The following is a 14763-nucleotide window of genomic DNA, read 5'->3' as shown; positions in this document are numbered from 1 at the left end:
CTGGCAGATGAAACTCCGGCCGTGCTGCAATGGATTCACACTTTGGTCCTTGGAAAACTAGAATCTCTTCCCAGGGTCCGAGGCCCCCCGGCCAGGCTCCTCTCCGAAGTCCCATGGGGGAACCACATCAAGTCCCCGGGTCCGGAGCTTGGCAGAGGTGAGCGGCAGCAAGGAGCAATGGAACCGGCATTTTTTGACAATCAGCTGCTTCTAATAAAATATATTCTCAAAATTTGAGAGGTTATTTCCCAGGCGTAGGGATCCAAAATGAGAAAAGCGAGATAGAAGATAGGTTTAGAATTTAGTACAGAAAAATACGACATTAAAATGGAGCCGATCCACCATTTTATGATTTCGCGGATACTGGGATCTGAAAGGAGAGACTCCGTATCCACGGTTTCAAATAATGCAGATCCGGCGTCCCCGGAATGACAGGAAGGCATTCCGGGCAGGCTCGCGGTTCCCCAGAGCCTGGAAAAGGTTATTTTCATGCAATTTGATAGTTCAGGCAGGGAGAGACACAAAGTATCAAGCGGGAAAGTTAAAAAGTTGTGATTTCAAGTATCTTTATTAGGGGAATAGTTACAATGTTAGGGCTTGGGGGAAAGTGATAGAAAGGCACAGAGGCTGAGTGCAGTCCCAGTTTGAGCTGTCTGTTGGGGCACATTTCATCAGTTTGTCCCAATTGTGGCTTTGAGGAACTGCAGAACTCTCCGCTGCGTGTCAGACAAGCTTGAAGGCAGGGGCCTCCACTGCCCTCTATGACAACCCTAACCCCGACCCTAACCCCTAAACCCAAACCCTAAACCCAAACCCTAACCCTAAACCCTAACCCCTACCCCAACCCTGACCTAACCCTCACCCCCCCCCTCTGGGGGTTGAGAAGGGTGGGGTAAAGATGCTGTGAATAGATAGATAGATAAATAAATAAATAAATAAATAGGGAGGAGAGAGCAGGCTTGTGTTCTACTGTCCTGGAGACAAGGAACCAATGGCTTCAAAGTACAAGAAAGGAGATTCCACCTGAACATGGGAGAGGGAATATTCGTGCTGGAGAGAGTTAAGAGGCAGTAAAAGGACACAATGTGCCACTAAGGAGAGGAAAAAAGTTACAATTGGGTGATACTTTATTGGGGGATTTGTTACAATGTTAGGGGAAGGGGAAGAAAGCAAGGCCAAGCCAGGCAAAAGGAGGTTTTTTAATTGAAGCTGCTGCTGTGGCCACATTCCCAGCGATGCTGGCCCAATCGGACAACCAGAAACTGCGGAACTCCCTGCTGCACGTCAGATCGGTTTGAAGGCAGGGGGCTCTCAGTTGTCCGCTATCAGCTATATTGAACTCCATGGCTTTGTAGGGATGTGGGGCTGCCTTTGAAGGTAGTTTGGAAGCTACAGTTCAGAGATCGGCAGCCAGGCTTAACCCTAAACCCTAAACCCTAACCCCGATCCCGACCCCGACCTAACCCTCACCCCCCCCCCCCCCGGGGGTTGAGAAAGGTGGGGTAAAAATGCTGTAAATAAATAAATAAATAAATAGGGAGGAGAGAGCAGGCTTGTGTTCTACTGTCCTGGAGACAAGGAACCAATGGCTTCCGAGTACAAGAAAGGAGATTCCACCTGAACATTAGAAAGACCATTAGGCTCCTTCTTTGGAGGCTTTTAAGCCGAGGCTGGATGGCCATCTGTTGGGGGGGCTTTGAATGCCATTTTCCTGGTTCTTGGCAGAATGGGGTTGGACTGGATGATGGGCCACCAGGTCTCTTCCAACCCTATGATTCTATTTCTCATAAGTTAATTGATGCTATTTTGTTTTTGTATTATTTTCATGTGTTTGAATTTGATTATGGCATTGAATGCTTTTTGTATGTAAACCGCCCAGGGTCCCCTCGGGGAGAGAAGGCCGTCTATAAATAAAGTATTACTAATAATAATAATAATAATAATAATAATAATAAGTGGCAATGGGAGCTGTGTGGTGGGGATGGGAGTGTGGAGGGATGGGTGTGTTGTTTTGTGATGTGAGTTGGGGAAGGCATTTAATGTCATTCCCAGCGATGCTGGCCCAATCGGACAACCAGGAACTGCGGAACTCCCTGCTGCAGGTCAGATCGGTTTGAAGGCAGGGGGCTCTCCATTGTCCGCCGTCAGCTATATTGAACTCCATGGCTTTGTAGGGATGTGGGGCTGCCTTTGAAGGCAGTTCGGAGATCGGCAGCCAGGCCTCTGACGGGGGTTCCCAACATGGAGAGAACCACTCCCGTGCTACGGCAGCTCCACTGGTTGCCTGTCTGCTTCCGGGCTAAATACAAAGTTCTAGTCATTACCTATAAAGCCCGAAATGGTTCGGGTGCAGGCCATTTGTCCAACTGCATCTCCCAATATACTGGGGAACACACTGTGGAACAGACAAGCATCCCAAGCTCTGAAGATTACCTGGGAAGGTATCCCACTGGAGCATTGCAGCGCACCCACATACCTGGGAGGAGTCACTCTGGACCGTGCTCTGACCTACAAGAAGCAATGCCTGAATATCATGCGAAAAGTGGGTGCCAGAAACAATATCATATGAAAGCTGACTGGCACAACCTGGGGATCACAACCAGACACAGTGAAGACACCTGCCCTTGCGCTATGCTACTCTGCTGCTGAGTAGGCATGCCCAGTGTGGAACACATCTCACCACGCTCACAGTAGACGTGGCTCTGAATGAGACATGCCACATTATCACGGGGTGTCTGCGCCTTATACCACTGGAGAAATTACACTGTTTAGCGGGCATTGCACCACCTGACATCTGCCAGGAAGTAGCAGCCAATAGTGAAAGGACCCTTTTTCCTAGTTCCAACAGACCTCACAACCTCTGAGGATGCTTGCCATAGATGCAGGAGAAATGTCAGGAGAAAATGCCTCTAGAACATGGCCATACAGCCCGAAAAAACCCACAAGAACCTTATTATTATTATTATTATTATTATTATTATTATTATTATTATTATTATTATTATGAGAAACACAACAAGGTGAGTCCACCGCAAACAAGGTCACTCTCTCTGCTGGCTGCTGTGTTGGATCAAGCGCCTCTGCCCCTTGTGGCGTGTGGTGGAGGCTCCTTCCTCCTTTGGAGGCTTTGAAGCAGAGGAGGATGATGGCCATCTGCCGGGGGTGCTTTGAATGCGATGGTCCTGCTCCTTGGCGGAAGGGGGGGCCTGGATGACCCCTCCTGCGGGAGACCATAGACCCGGACTCTTCTTCCCTAGAGAGGCACTGCATCCAGGTTGGCCCTCTGGCGGGGGCGAGGAGGCAGCGCAGGGAGGGGCGGGGCTTCGGGGCGGAGTGGGCGTGGCCTCGGCAAGCGTTGTTTGGAAGCCGCCGCGGTCCAACCGCTCTCTCTCTCGGCCGCTCTCTCCTCCTCCTCTCGCTCCCTCTGGCGATGGCGCCCCCTTTGGTGGCGGCGCTGATCCGCCACCGCGACCTTTTGACCCTGCTGGGCACCCCTCTGGTCTTCCTGCCGCTCCCTCTCGCTCTGCCCAGCAAGGTAGGGAGGGGCGGGGCTGGCAGGGAGGCCTTTGGCGCCCCCTCCCGGCCGGAGGAGTCACACGCATGCAATGGTCCTCCTCCCTCTGGACTCAAACCAGGATGGATCTGGACACTCAGTACCCTCAAATGTCAACACTGGTGGAGTTTCAGGGAAGATAGACCTTGACATTTGGGAGTGGTAGTTCACCTACAATCAAAGCGCATTCTGAACTCCACCAGTGATGGAACTGAACCAATCTTGACACACAGAACTCCCAGGACCAACAGAAAATACCGGAAGGGTTTGGTGGGCATTGACCTTGAGTTTGGGAGTTGTAGTTCACCTACATCTAGAGAGCACTGTGGACTCAAACAAGGACACTGGTGGAGTTTGGGGGAAATAGACCTTGGCATTTGGGATTTATAGTTCACCTACAATCGAAGCACATTCTGAACCCCTCCAACGATAGAACTGGGCCAAAATTCCCACACAGAGACCCCCGTGACCAGCAGGGATTTCGGAGGAAGTTATTTATTTATTATTTATTTACTTTATTTCTATCCCGCTTTTCTCAGCCCTCAGGCGACTCAAAGCGGTAAACAACATCAGTACAAAATATCACAAAACAAGTATAGGGCAATTAAAAACAATTATCACATAAATCATTAACATCCGTATAACAATCATTAGCGCCTCAACAGTAAAATCAGAATCCAGTCTCGTCGTCCATTATTCCGTATTCCTGTGTTCAATTACACTGTTTAATCAAATGCTTGTTCAAACAGCCAGGTCTTCACTTTCCTCCGGAACGCCAGCAGGGAGGAGGGGGCCCATCTGATGTCTGCAGGCAGGGCGTTCCACAGCCGAGGGGCCACCACTGAGAAGGCCCTGTCTCTCGTCCCCGCCAAGCGCGCCTGTGATGCAGGCGGGACCGAGAGCAGGGCCTCCCCAGATGATCTTAGTGTCCTAGTCGGTTCATAGTGATTTAGGTTAGGGAGATGTAGTTCAAATACCTCTGGAGATCACTGCGGACCCAAACAATGAGGGATCCCCAATAATAATAATATTATAGTAAACTTTATTTATGCCCTGCCACCATCTCCCCAATGGGGACTTGGAGCGGCTTACATGGGGCCACGCCCGGACAACATGTTACAGCAATAAAACAACAAACAACAACGACAACATCAAAATTACACTAAAAAATACACCCAGATATGAATACTGGTGGATTGGGAGCGCGGGAGGTCTGGTTTTGCCATTTGGTTGCTGGGATTTATAGTTCAAAGAGCACTCTGGACACAGCCCACAATGGATCTGCACCAATCTTGGCCCAGGGTTAGGGTGAGCCCAAATGGTGATCCCAGTGAGCGCAGGAGGGAGATCTGACACCTACACACGTGTGCCTCCCCCAGGAAGCCAGCTGCGCCTACGTGATCATCCTGATGGCCGTCTTCTGGTGCACGGAAGCCATGCCGCTGGCGGCCACGGCCCTCCTCCCGGTGGTGCTCTTCCCCATGATGGGCATCGTGGAGTCCAAGAAGGTAAGGAAGGCGCTTCTCCTCCCAGGCGGACCCCGACCCCCCCCCCTCCCTCCCTCCCTCCCTCCCTTCCAGCAGGAGGACCTGCACTCTGCACATGTGCCATTCTGGCCAGTTCGGCCTCTCCTAACCAGCCTCTCCTTGTGCTCCTAGGTGTGCATGCAGTACCTGAAGGACACCAACATGCTCTTTGTGGGGGGGCTGGTCTTGGCGGTGGCCGTGGAGCACTGGAACCTGCACAAGAGGATTGCCTTGAGGGTGCTGCTGATCTTGGGGGTCAAGCCCGCCTTGTAAGTCCGGTCTGGGTCAATGGGCCTTGCCTGGCGGACGGGCGACCCACGCACGGGTTCCGGGCCCCAACCTCCTCGCCTCCCTCCCTCCCTCCGCAGGCTGATGCTGGGCTTCATGGGCGTCACGGCCTTCCTCTCCATGTGGATCAGCAACACCGCCACCACCGCCATGATGGTGCCCATCGTCCAGGCCGTCCTGGAGCAGATGAACGAGGCCGAGGCCGAGCAGGACAGGACCGAGACGGGTGAGGAGGAGGAGGAGGGGCGGCGGCAAGGTCCTTGGTCCCGTGGCACCTTTAACCTGCGGCGAGGGCAGGAAAACAACACAAGGGGCAAGGACATGGCTGCCCGGGGGTCCATGGGGTCAAGCAGGGCACCGCCCAGAGGTCGCCTGAGGAATCCTAGAGTGGGAAGAGACCTGGTGGGCCATCCAATCCACCCCCTTTCTGCCAAGAAGCAGGACAATCGCATCCAAAACACCCCTGAAAGATGGCCATCTAGCATCTGCTTCAAAGCCTCCAAAGGAGGAGCCTCCATCACACTCTGGGGCAGAGAGTTCCACTGCTGAACAGCTCTCACAGCCAGGAAGTTCTTCCTCATGTTCAGATGGAATCTCTTTTCTTGTAGTTTGAAGCCATTGCTCCATTGCGTCTCCAGGGCCACAGAAAACGATGGCTTCCCCTCCCATCTTGATCCCTGGCCCTCATCCTGTCTCCCCTCAGCCTTCTCTTCTGCAGGCTAAACATGCCCAGCTCATTAAGCCGCTCCTCATAGGGCTTGTTCTCCAGGCCCTTGATCATTTTAGTTGACCTCCTCTGGACACTTTCCAGCTTGTCAACATCTCCCTTCACTTGTGGTGCCCAGAATGGGACACAATATTCCAGGTAAAGTGGTCTGACCAAGGCAGAATAGCGCATGGGGAGCAGGACTTCCCTGGACCTAGGGACTACGCTCCTCTTGATAAAGGGCCAAAATCCGTTGGCTGTTTTAGCTCCCGCATGACATTGTTGGCTCATGTTTAACTTGTTGTCCACAACAGCACCCCAAGATCTTTTCCACACGTACTAGCGGTGCTTCCCCCCAACAGCCTCCCCCCACCCCGCCCACTCACCCACCGACTCCCCTCTTCCGCAGAGGGGCCCTCGGAGGCGGAGAAGCAGGCGGCCAGGAAGCGCGCCCGCAAAGGGCTGACCCTCTGCATCTGCTACGCGGCCAGCATCGGCGGGACGGCCACCTTGACCGGGACGGGGCCCAACCTGGTCCTGAAGGGGCAGATGAACCAGTGAGTGGCCGCACTGCTCCCCGTGGCGGCTCCCCTGCTCCCCATGAAGCCATGGCCCGCTCGGCAGCTAGTCCCCTGCTGTTTCCTCCTTCTCCTCGTCCCTTTCCTTCTTCCTTCCTTCCTTGTCTTCCCGTTCCTTAATTCAGCCTCCATCTTTCTGCGCAGGTTGTTTCCGCAGAATGGCGACATCTTGAACTTTGCCTCCTGGTTCATCTTCTCCTTCCCCAACATGCTGCTGATGCTGGTCCTGGCCTGGCTCTGGCTCCAGATCAGCTTCATGGGAATCAAGTGAGGGGCGAGCTGCTCCCGCATGCGTGGGGGGGGGGGGGGGAGGGCGCGACTGACCAAGGGTCTGGGCTCTGGCTCAACGGAGGCAGGCACCCTGGGGCCAGTCAGCACAAACATGGCGGCATTGATTCACCTCTCGATGGGAGCGGCTGATTGTCTGAGCGGGCTGTGAGGTCGTGCTCTGCACCCCAGGAGGGTATAGAAGTGTAGTAGTAGTAGTAGCAATACCTGCCAAAGGACAAAGAGGGTGGCCTGGGACTGCTACCTTCCCAAACATGTGAAATACACACATGAAAACCTATTCCTATGAAAGTACAGCAGACACCGGACGTGAGTTCAGCATTCATCGTTAAAACTTGAATGCTGGGTCGGCTTGCCAGGCTAAACCAAACCTGGGCGATGTGTTGCCAAAGGCTTTCATGGCCGGAATCACTGGGTTGCTGTGAGTTTTCTGGGCTGTATGGCCAATCTATTGCAGCATCGTTCTCTCCTGACGTTTTGCCTGCATCTGTGGCAGGCCTCCTCAGGGTTCTGTCGGCAATGAGGCAAGTGGGGTGTCGCTCTTCCTGTGGAATAATGTCCAGGGTGGGAGGAAGAACCCTGGTCTCTTTGAAGTAAGCGTGGAGGTTGCAATTAGCAAGCTTGATTAGCAGCTGCAGAGTCGATCAGTGAGGATCTCTGCACAGAGAGAGCCTGGCTGTTGTTGCCTGGGGGAGCCCCAACTTGGGCTATCACAAGCGCCCACCTTCCCCAATGTCTCTCTCTTCAGCTTCCAGAAGACGTGGGGCTGCGGGACCCAGCAGACGGCGTCGGAGCAGGCCGCCCTCCAGATGCTGAGGGAGGAGCACCGCAAGCTGGGCCCGATGTCCTTCGGGGAGAGCAGCGTCCTGGTCCTCTTTGCCGTCCTGGTCCTGCTCTGGTTCACCCGGGATCCCGGCTACGTCCCCGGATGGGGGTCCACCTTCTTCAACACGGACAAGGAGTGAGTGCCCCACTGCAGGTAGGAGGGTGGAAGAGTAAAACACACACAACACCCCTGATGGGTTGCCACGTGAGTTCCTCCTCTCACGGCCTCCTCCTCCTCCTCCTCCTCCAGCTGCGCAACGGGATGGACCGTCTCAAAGGCAAGCAGTCAGTTCCGATGCAAAACACACTGCAGAGTCTTGGTCACATTAGCAGAGATTTCATACCACAGCCTCTGACCTTGAATAAGCACACTTGAGCTCTGCCTACATACAACCAATTACAGGCCTGTTATCAGTATAGATACTCTCATGGCGAGGGTGGTGGTGGATGACAGATGCAGAGAGAGCCTGGCAAAGTATCTAAACAGGCAGAGAGCAAGCACATGGCCAGAGGAAGTGCGCAAAGACGCCTCTCCCACTTCTCCCTCCGGGGGTCACGGGAAATGACTCGGGCTGGAGCTACACTGCCCTATATCCCAGGATGTGAACCCAGATTATCTCCTTATCCCAGATTATCTGGCAGTGTAGACTCAGATAACCCAGTTCAGCTAAGGGGCCTCGGCTCCACCTTCAGTGGACTGTGCACACATGGACATTAGAACTGTATTTTTCCCACACGGGAGGTGCCTGCAATGCATTCTGCTGGAAAGTGGCATCTCTCCACCGGGCATCCCCGTCTCCTCGAGGGGGGAAGGTGGAGCGAGTGCCCTTTGTCATCACCTTGAGGGGAGAAAGCGTTGGTGGACGCTCAGGCCTCAGGGCTCTCTCTCTCTCTCTCGCAGGTACGTGACGGACGCCACCGTGGCCATCTTCATGGCCCTGTTGCTCTTCGTCATCCCGGCCACCTGGCCCCACTGCAGGAACCCCTGCGTCCGGAGCAGCGTCGCCTCGGAGGAAGGAGAAGGAGGAAAAGGCACGTTTCCGATCCACGGGGGAGGCCTTTGGAAGGGAGCAGTCGCACCATCCCTGAAAGGGACCAGGAACGTGGGCGCCCCTTCATGTTCCTCCTCGGGTGCTTTTCTGGGGTCCAGGGGGGTCCCCGCCTTGCCCGCCCTGACCCCTGTCTCGCCCCCCTGCAGCTGTGACGAAGCCCCCGGGCCCGCTGATGGAGTGGGACGTGATCCAGAAGAAGCTGCCTTGGAGCATCGTTCTGCTCTTGGGAGGAGGCTTCGCTTTGGCCAACGGGAGCGAGGTAGGAGCCGAGCCAGGGCCGCACGCCCCTCTCCCTCCCAGTCACTGGGCCTCCACTGCTGAACTGGGCCCAACTGGTGCGCCCAGGAGGCCCTGTGCCAAATGCATTCAGAGAGAGCTCCTTGGGGGTCTTTCCTGATCGGGGGCCCCTCCGTGCTCTTGGCTGGGCCTTCCTGCTCGGCTCATTGGGAAGAACAGAGTCCTGCCTCCTGCTGCTGCTGCTGCTGCCACTGCCCTCACGGCTGCTCCCGGCGCCCACAAACAAGGAGGATGGCCTCCCTTCCTGCTGCAAATGCGTTCCAAGCGGATTCAGCATAGTGTCCATTCCCTGCACGGGGTGTGTCATTCTGTGTCTTCCTCCTCCGCCTTCTTTTTGCCAGGTGTCCGGCCTGTCCAAGTGGCTGGGGACCCAGATGGCCCCCCTGCGCAACGTCCCCTCCTGGGCCATCGCCACCATCACCTCCGTCTTCATCGCCGTCTTCACAGAATGCACCAGCAACGTGGCCACGGCCACCCTCTTCCTCCCCGTCTTTGCGTCCCTGGTGAGGCCTCGTCCGGCGGTGGGCTTCCTCCCTCGGGCGTCAGCGGGGGGGGGGGGGCGTTTTGGGGGTGCCGGCGCTCACGCTTCACGGCCGGGCCTGTCCGCTTCCTCCCGCCCAGTCGTACTCCATCAAGGTGAACCCGCTCTACGTCATGCTCCCCTGCACGCTGAGCTGCTCCTTCGCCTTCATGCTCCCCGTGGCCACGCCGCCCAACGCCATCGTCTTCTCCTACGGACACATCCGCGTCGCCGACATGGTAAGGCGCGACCCCCTTGTCCCCGCTCCCAACCCTTTTCGTGGACCATGACCACTGGCGTTTTAAAACAGGTGGAATGGAAATACATTGAAAAGAGGATTCAGGCCAAGGTTCCCGAGAGAGAAACATCCGACTTAGAAACAACTCCTTGTTAAGAACTGGGCTAAGGCAACAGGAAATTGGCATCTTCTCCTTCCTTCCCTTCTTTTCCTCCTTCTCTCCTCCTTGGGGTCAAACACTTCTCCTCCTCCTCCTCCTCCTTGGGGTCAAATATTCCTTTTTCTCCTTCTCCTTGGGGGCAAACACTCCTCCTTCTCCTTGGGGTCAAATACGCCTTTTTCTCCTTCTCATTCTTCTCTTTGGGAGGAAACACTTCTTCTCCTTCCCTTTCCCCTCTTTTTACTTCTCTCCTTCCTCTTCTCCTTGGGGTCAAACACTTGTCCCCCTCCTCCTCCTCCTCAGGGTCAAATACTCCTTTTTCTCCTCCTTCTCCTTAGGATCAAACACTTCTCCTTCCCCTTCTCCTCCTTTTCCTTCTTCCTCTTCTCCTTGGGGTCAAACACTCCTCCTTCTCCTTGGAGGTCAAATACTCCTTTTTCTCCTCCTTCTCCTCCTTCTCCTCGGGATCAAACACTTCTTCCCCTTCCCCTCCTTTTCCTTCTCTCCTTCCTCCTCTCCTTGGGGTCAAACACTCCTCCTCCTCCTCCTTCTCCTTGGGGTCAAATACTCCTTTTTCTCCTCCTTCTCCTTGGGATCAAACACTTCTTCTCCTTCCCCTTCTCCTCCTTTTCTTTCTCTCCTTCCTCTTCTCCTTGGGGTCAAACACTCCTTCTTTTCTCCTCCTCTTCCTCAGGAGGATAAAAAACCCTTCTTCTTCTTCTTCTTCTCTTTCTCCTTCTCCAGGCAAAAACCGGGATCATGATGAACGTCATCGGCATCGCGTGCACCACGGTGGCCATCAACACCTGGGGCCGATCCATGTTCAACCTGGACACCTTCCCCCCCTGGGCCAACTTCACTCTCTAGGAATGAAGGCCGGGCGCTGGGACCCCGAGGGCGGCCAGTGCGCATGGGCAGGGGTCCGGCCCAGAGGATGCGCCTCGCCTCTGAACCCGGCAAAAGGGTCAGGGGGGAGTATAGGTCACGTCTAAAAGCTAAAGGGCACACAAGCGAAGCAAAGAGGGGAAGGGGCTGCTTCCCCTCATTTGAAAAATATGGATCAAGCGGCTTCTGCTCTTTGCGAAAGTGACCACCTCTTGTAAAATATTTTTTTGAAAGAGTGTTTGATTCCCTTTGTAAAGAATAAATATAACCTGTGTTGTGACCTTTGGCATCCCTGCCCCCGCCGGGCGCAGTCTCCTCTCTCTCTCTCTCTCTCTCTCTCTCTCTCTCCCCCCTCGCCGTGTTTCAAGGCGGGCCCCTTGACCAGGTCGCAGGGGGTGCCTTTGGCCACTCCATGCAGTTCCACCTCAAACATCATTACCAACAGATTTTGTTTTCTTAGATAGAGACGTATCAATTTAAGCGGCAATTCCTGCAACTTAATCAACAAATTGTGCAAATAACAAAAGACAGAACAGTGTCTACACTTGAACGCACCACCCTCCACTTCTAGAACAATATCATAATAATAATACTACTAATAATAATAATAACTGACAAAGTTTTGGAACACAATACGCCAGGCATCTCAATTGTGGAAAAGAAAAAAGTCTGGATGGTTGACGTCGCCATTCCACGCATCTGCCACATTGAGGAAAAACCACAGGAAAAACTCAGCCACTATCAAGACTTCACAATCGAACGGCAAAGGCTCTGATGGCATCAACCAGTCCAGGTGGTCCCAGTGGTCATAATGGGTGCACTGGGAGTCGTGCCAAAAGATCTCACCCGGCATTTGGAAACCATAAACATCGACAAAATCACGCTCTGTCAACTGCAAAAGGCCTCCTGACTTGGATCTGCGTGCATCATTCGGAAATACATCACACACTCCTAGACGCTTGGGAAGGGTTCGACTTGTGATTTTGTGATACCAAATCCAGCCTAGAGATCTCATTTGCTGTGACATACGGTGCTTTTGTGTCAGTAAAATAATAATAATAACAACTTAATTTTTGTTCTCCGCCACCATCTCCCCGAAGGGACTCGGGGCGGCTTACATATGGCACGAAGTGCCTGAAACAGAGCATAAAATAAACACACAGTGCAATATGATAAAGTAAAACATATAGCCTATAAAACAACAGTTTAAAACTCAGAACAACCTGTATAACCTGTATATTTTTTAAAGGCTGGGTAGCTTTTGAGTTTGTCTTCCTGCCGGCAAGAGACTCCACTTAGGCAGAAAAAGTGAAATGCAAAGATACAGAATTGGGGGGGGGGGGGGGTGCCTGCCTCAATAGCAGTATGTGTGAAAAAGCTTTTGCAGCAGCTAAAACAGCCAATGTGATTTTGGCCTGCATCAATAGGAGAGTAGTGCTGCTCCCCATGCTCTATTCTGCCTTGGTCAGACCACTTGACCTGGAATCCCACTGTGTCCAATTCTGGGAACCACAACTGAAGGGAGCTGCTGACCCTAAGCTGGAATGTTTCCGGAGGAAGGCGACTAAAATGATCAAGGGTCTGGAGAACAAGCCCTATGAGGAGCGACTTAAAGAGCTGGGCATGTTTAGCCTGCAGAGGCTGAGAGGAGACAGGATATGGGGCATATATCAAGATGTGAGGGGAACTCATAGGGAGGGGGGCAAGCAAGGATGTGGAGCAATGGATTCAAACTACAGCAGTGGTTCTTAACTTTGACCAGGGCCCACTCTGTCCAGGACCACTCTCCAACATTAGTATCAAAAGGGGTGCGGCTGGTAAGCTCTGCTGAAAGGAGTGAAAAATAAATAAAGAGGAGGGAGGTTCACGGACAGGATTTTCGCTTTCGCTTCCCACCGCTGGGCTGTGGCTCACAGGCTGGGATCTATTGAACTTCAGGAAAGGAGATTCCATCTGAACATGAGGCAGAACTTCCTAACTGTAAGAAGAGCTGCTCAGCAGTGGAACTCTCCCTCTGCCCCGGAGTCTGGTGTATGCTCTCCCCTGTGTGGGTCCTTTGATGGGAACGCAGATTTCCACTCTGGCTGAAGCTCTTTCCACACTCCATGCATTGATGTGGCTTGTGTCCTGTGTGGGTCCATTGATGGGAACGCAGATTGCCACTCTGGCTGAAGCTCTTTCCACATTCCAAGCATTGATATGGCTTCTCCCCCGTGTGGGTCCTTTGATGGGAACGCAGATGTCCACTCTGACCGAAGCTCTTTCCACATTCCATGCACTGATGTCGCTTCTCTCCTGTGTGGGTCCTTTGATGGGCACGCAGATTTCCACTCCGACTGAAGCTCATTCCACATTCTATGCATTGATATGGCTTCTCCCCTGTGTGGGTCCTCTGATGGGAATGCAGAACTGCACTTTCAGTGAAAGTCTTCCCACATTCCACACATTGATATGGCTTCTCCCCTGTGTGGGTCCTTTGATGGGAACGCAGGTGTCCACCACCACTGAAGCTCTTTCCACATTCCACGCATTGATGTGGTTTCTCCCCCGTGTGGGTCCTTTGATGGGAACGAAGCTGTTCACTCCAACTGAAACTCTTTCCACATTCCATGCATTGATACGGCTGCTCTGCTGTGTGGGTCCTTTTATGGAAGAGCAGATCTCGACTCTGACTGAAGCTCTTTCCACATTCAATGCACTGATATGGCTTCTCCCCTGTGTGAATTTGTTGATGTTTAGTAAGGGAACTTCTCCCCATGAAACATTCCCCACAGTCGATACACGTATGTAGCTTCTCCCCTGAATGTGATGTGGAACAGGGATTGATGTTTTCCATTATTTTTTTCTCTTTATGATTCAAATATTATGCCACAAGGTCACAGATATGGACTTCTGCACAACACAAGATTTTCTCTTCTTGGTCTTTGTATTGCCGTAGCCTTCTGGTCTCGTTCCCAAGCCCCTCTTTTAACAGCACAATCCTCCCTTTCCTCCAAGGTTGTCACTTAAAATATGTCTTTCTCCCACTTATTCTTTGTTCTTGCCACTGCGGTGAGCCTTCATTTCAGTCCTAAGGCACCCCGAGGGTAAAGCTCTCACAGGGGCTGCTTCACAAGGTCTGTCCAGGGGTTACCTGCTGAATGAATGAGGGGAAAACCAGACGTATTAATGTATTCCTTCCTCTCTCAATATCCAAGATGGTTGCCCTCTCTGTATTTCTTCTCCCAAGACGTCTGACTTCTTAATGAATTCCTTCTCCCAATATGCAAGATAATAACAATAATATAATAAACGTTTATTTTTAATCCACCCTCTCTCTCCGAAGGGACTCATTATTATTATATTATTATTTTTGTCATTACCATATTATTGTTTTATGTTATATTATATTATATATTATTGTTTTATGTCATTATATCATTTTATATAACTGTATTATTATTATTATTTTATTTATTTAGGGCATTGATATTCCGCCCTTCTCACCCCGAAAGGGACTCAGAGTGGCTTACAAGATATATATATATACACACAATACATTATATTATTAGCATAGCACAATATCGGTATTATATATTACTATATTGTACTATACCATTCTATTGTAATATTATTAGTAATATTACATGTAATTATACTATATAATAAATATTAGTATTATATAGTATTACATTATGATATTATAAGCATTATATGTATATTGTTGTTCATTCGTTCAGTCGTCTCTGACTCTTCGTGACCTCATGGACCAGCCCAGGCCAGAGCTCCCTGTCAGCCGTCACCACCCCCAGGGTCTCCTTCAAGGTCAGTCCAGTCCCTTCAAGGATGCCATCCACCCATCTTGTCC

At 52.2% G+C, this 14763-nt stretch overlaps 1 protein-coding gene and 1 pseudogene across 1 annotated transcript; one reads left to right on the top strand and one right to left on the bottom strand.

Moving 5' to 3' along the window:
- Nucleotides 1–14763, bottom strand: part of LOC132763266 (zinc finger protein 850-like) — a 54511-nt pseudogene that overhangs the window by 38980 nt on the left and 768 nt on the right.
- On the top strand, nucleotides 4902–11146 carry LOC132763802 (Na(+)/citrate cotransporter-like). The gene is made up of 12 exons (XM_067472624.1): nucleotides 4902–5061; nucleotides 5212–5348; nucleotides 5448–5680; nucleotides 6483–6630; nucleotides 6796–6918; nucleotides 7688–7900; nucleotides 8666–8751; nucleotides 8832–8867; nucleotides 8963–9075; nucleotides 9455–9616; nucleotides 9735–9872; nucleotides 10776–11146. The coding sequence occupies exons 1-12, from the start codon at nucleotides 4963–4965 to the stop codon at nucleotides 10896–10898; spliced, it is 1611 nt and encodes a 536-aa protein (XP_067328725.1). The 5' UTR covers nucleotides 4902–4962; the 3' UTR covers nucleotides 10899–11146.

This window comes from Anolis sagrei, chromosome 12 (assembly GCF_037176765.1).
Source record: "Anolis sagrei isolate rAnoSag1 chromosome 12, rAnoSag1.mat, whole genome shotgun sequence".
NCBI classification, from domain to species: domain Eukaryota; kingdom Metazoa; phylum Chordata; class Lepidosauria; order Squamata; family Dactyloidae; genus Anolis; species Anolis sagrei.
This window is presented reverse-complemented; position numbering and strand designations above follow the sequence as displayed.

Coding starts and splice junctions, on each gene's coding strand:
- LOC132763802 (XM_067472624.1), top strand. CDS start 4,963: ATGGCCGTCTTCTGGTGCACGGAAGCCATGCCGCTGGCGGCCACGGCC. Junction 6,919..7,687: donor ATCAGCTTCATGGGAATCAA/GTGAGGGGCGAG, acceptor CTCTCTCTTCAG/CTTCCAGAAGACGTGGGGCT. Junction 8,752..8,831: donor GCCCCACTGCAGGAACCCCT/GCGTCCGGAGCA, acceptor GGCCTTTGGAAG/GGAGCAGTCGCACCATCCCT.